Genomic DNA, 2,990 nt, shown 5'->3' with positions numbered 1-2,990 from the left:
CTGTCTCTGTTTCTCCCTGTATTATAGTAGTGTCCTGTCTCTGTTCTCCCTGTATTATAGTGTCCTGTCTCTGTTTCTCCCTGTATTATAGTGGTGTCCTGTCTCTGTTTCTCCCTGTATTATAGTGGTGTCCTGTCTCTGTTTCTCCCTGTATTATAGTGGTGTCCTGTCTCTGTTTCTCCCTGTATTATAGTGGTGTCCTGTCTCTGTTTCTCCCTGTATTATAGTGTCCTGTCTCTGTTTCTCCCTGTATTATAGTGTCCTGTCTCTGTTTCTCCCTGTATTATAGTGTCCTGTCTCTGTTTCTCCCTGTATTATAGTAGTGTCCTGTCTCTGTTTCTCCCTGTATTATAGTGGTGTCCTGTCTCTGTTTCTCCCTGTATTATAGTAGTGTCCTGTCTCTGTTTCTCCCTGTATTATAGTGGTGTCCTGTCTCTGTTTCTTCCTGTATTATAGTGTCCTGTCTCTGTTTCTCCCTGTATTATAGAGGTGTCCTGTCTCTGTTTCTCCCTGTATTATAGTAGTGTCCTGTCTCTGTTTCTCCCTGTATTATAGTGTCCTGTCTCTGTTTCTCCCTGTATTATAGTGGTGTCCTGTCTCTGTTTCTCCCTGTATTATAGTGTCCTGTCTCTGTTTCTCCCTGTATTATAGAGGTGTCCTGTCTCTGTTTCTCCCTGTATTATAGTGGTGTCCTGTCTCTGTTTCTCCCTGTATTATAGTGGTGTCCTGTCTCTGTTTCTCCCTGTATTATAGTAGTGTCCTGTATCTGTTCCTCCCTGTATTATAGTGGTGTCCTGTCTCTGTTTCTCCCTGTATTATAGTGGTGTCCTGTCTCTGTTTCTCCCTGTATTATAGTAGTGTCCTGTCTCTGTTTCTCCCTGTATTATAGTGTCCTGTCTCTGTTTCTCCCTGTATTATAGTGGTGTCCTGTCTCTGTTTCTCCCTGTATTATAGTAGTGTCCTGTCTCTGTTTCTCCCTGTATTATAGTGTCCTGTCTCTGTTTCTCCCTGTATTATAGTGGTGTCCTGTCTCTGTTTCTCCCTGTATTATAGTGGTGTCCTGTCTCTGTTTCTCCCTGTATTATAGTGGTGTCCTGTCTCTGTTTCTCCCTGTATTATAGTAGTGTCCTGTCTCTGTTCCTCCCTGTATTATAGTGTCCTGTCTCTGTTTCTCCCTGTATTATAGAGGTGTCCTGTCTCTGTTCCTCCCTGTATTATAGTGGTGTCCTGTCTCTGTTTCTCCCTGTATTATAGTGTCCTGTCTCTGTTTCTCCCTGTATTATAGTGTCCTGTCTCTGTTCCTCCCTGTATTATAGTGGTGTCCTGTCTCTGTTTCTCCCTGTATTATAGTAGTGTCCTGGCTCTATTTTCGTCCTTAAATGACGTACCCAAATCTCACAGGCTGTTGGTCAGGACCTGAAGCAAGGATATGCGTATTCTGGATATTTTTGAAAGGAAACACTTTGAGGTTTGTAGAAATTTGAAATTAATGTAGGAGAATATAACACAATAGATCTGGTAAAAGATAATGCAAAGAAAAAAAACATGTATTTTAATTTGGCTTACCTTAGCACATGGCACGTTGTAATAGCTTAGCGTGGCTTACCTTAGCACATGGCACGTTGTATTAGCTTAGCGTGGCTTACCTTAGCACATGGCACGTTGTAATAGCTTAGCGTGGCTTACCTTAGCACGTGGCACGTTGTAATAGCTTAGCGTGGCTTACCTTAGCACGTGGCACGTTGTAATAGCTTAGCGTGGCTTACCTTAGCACATGGCACGTTGTAATAGCTTAGCGTGGCTTAGCGTGGCTTACCTTAGCACATGGCACGTTGTAATAGCTTAGCGTGGCTTAGCGTGGCTTACCTTAGCACGTGGCACGTTGTAATAGCCTTCAACCTACACTTCCCGTGTAGATGGAGAGAATTAGCATATCTCTCAGTGCTCCGCCGCTCTGTCCTGCTAAACGTTTCTTCGCTCATTGAGCCAGGCAGTGGAGCCCAACGTCGGCCATTTGTACGACGCAGGCGGTGACTCAAAAAAAAAAAATATTTTCCGCCGGGACACTTTCTTTGGCTGTGAACCCGGTCTTGAAGCAACAGAGTTGTCCCATTGGTTGCAGCGTCACCTCACCTCTTAGCCGTAGAACCCGCCCATTTTACAGCAACAGAGAGATATTGGTGTGATGCAACAACAAAAAACCGCATGAACATTGATATTTATCATAAAGCCTTTATTGTAATGTATTCAGTACATACAGGGCATGAAGTCATTGCAAAGGTCAACAGGTCAGTGGTCTGCTGGTGGAGATGGGGTCAGGGCTGAAAGGTCAACAGGTCAGTCGTCTCCTGATGGAGATGGGGTCAGGGCTGAAAGGTCAACAGGTCAGTGATCTCCTGATGGAGATGGGGTCAGGGCTGAATGTGTAAAGGTCAACAGGTCAGTCGTCTCCTGATGGAGATGGGGTCAGGGCTGAATGTGTAAAGGTCAACAGGTCAGTGGTCTCCTGATGGAGTTGGGGTCAGGGCTGAAAGGTCAATAGGTCAGTCGTCTCCTGATGGAGATGGGGTCAGGGCTGAATGTGTAAAGGTCAATAGGTCAGTCGTCTCCTGATGGAGATGGGGTCAGGGCTGAATGTGTAAAGGTCAATAGGTCAGTCGTCTCCTGATGGAGATGGGGTCAGGGCTGAAAGGTCAACAGGTCAGTGGTCTCCTGATGGAGATGGGGTCAGGGCTGAAAGGTCAACAGGTCAGTGGTCTCCTGATGGAGATGGGGTCAGGGCTGAATGTGTAAAGGTCAATGGACCCTGCCGTCTGGAAGGTGATTGGCTGAGCTCACATCTTGCTCTCACATGGCTCCACCCCTTTAGACACGGGTCCTGAGACAGACTCTGGGGCGTCCACTTCAGTGCCTGATTCAAATCAGAGAGGAAAATACCATGAAGAGTATTGTGTGTGTGTGTGTGTGTGTGTGTGTGTGTGTGTGTGTGT

The 2,990-nt window shown here is 45.9% G+C and overlaps 1 protein-coding gene across 1 annotated transcript in view; it reads right to left on the bottom strand.

The window, feature by feature from the left end:
- Positions 1-2,244: 2,244 nt before the first annotated feature.
- LOC106591046 (sodium/hydrogen exchanger 9B2-like) overlaps positions 2,245-2,990 on the bottom strand; it is an 88,422-nt gene continuing 87,676 nt past the window's right edge. Inside the window, exon 12 of the mRNA XM_045721374.1 lies at positions 2,245-2,911. Coding sequence (XP_045577330.1) covers positions 2,835-2,911 — 77 coding nt within the window. The 3' untranslated portion in view covers positions 2,245-2,834. The remainder of the gene's footprint in view (positions 2,912-2,990) is intronic.

This window comes from Salmo salar, chromosome ssa07 (assembly GCF_905237065.1).
Source record: "Salmo salar chromosome ssa07, Ssal_v3.1, whole genome shotgun sequence".
Lineage (NCBI taxonomy): Eukaryota > Metazoa > Chordata > Actinopteri > Salmoniformes > Salmonidae > Salmo > Salmo salar.
Note: the sequence above shows the minus strand (reverse complement) of the source record. Positions and strands in the feature narration are given on the sequence as shown.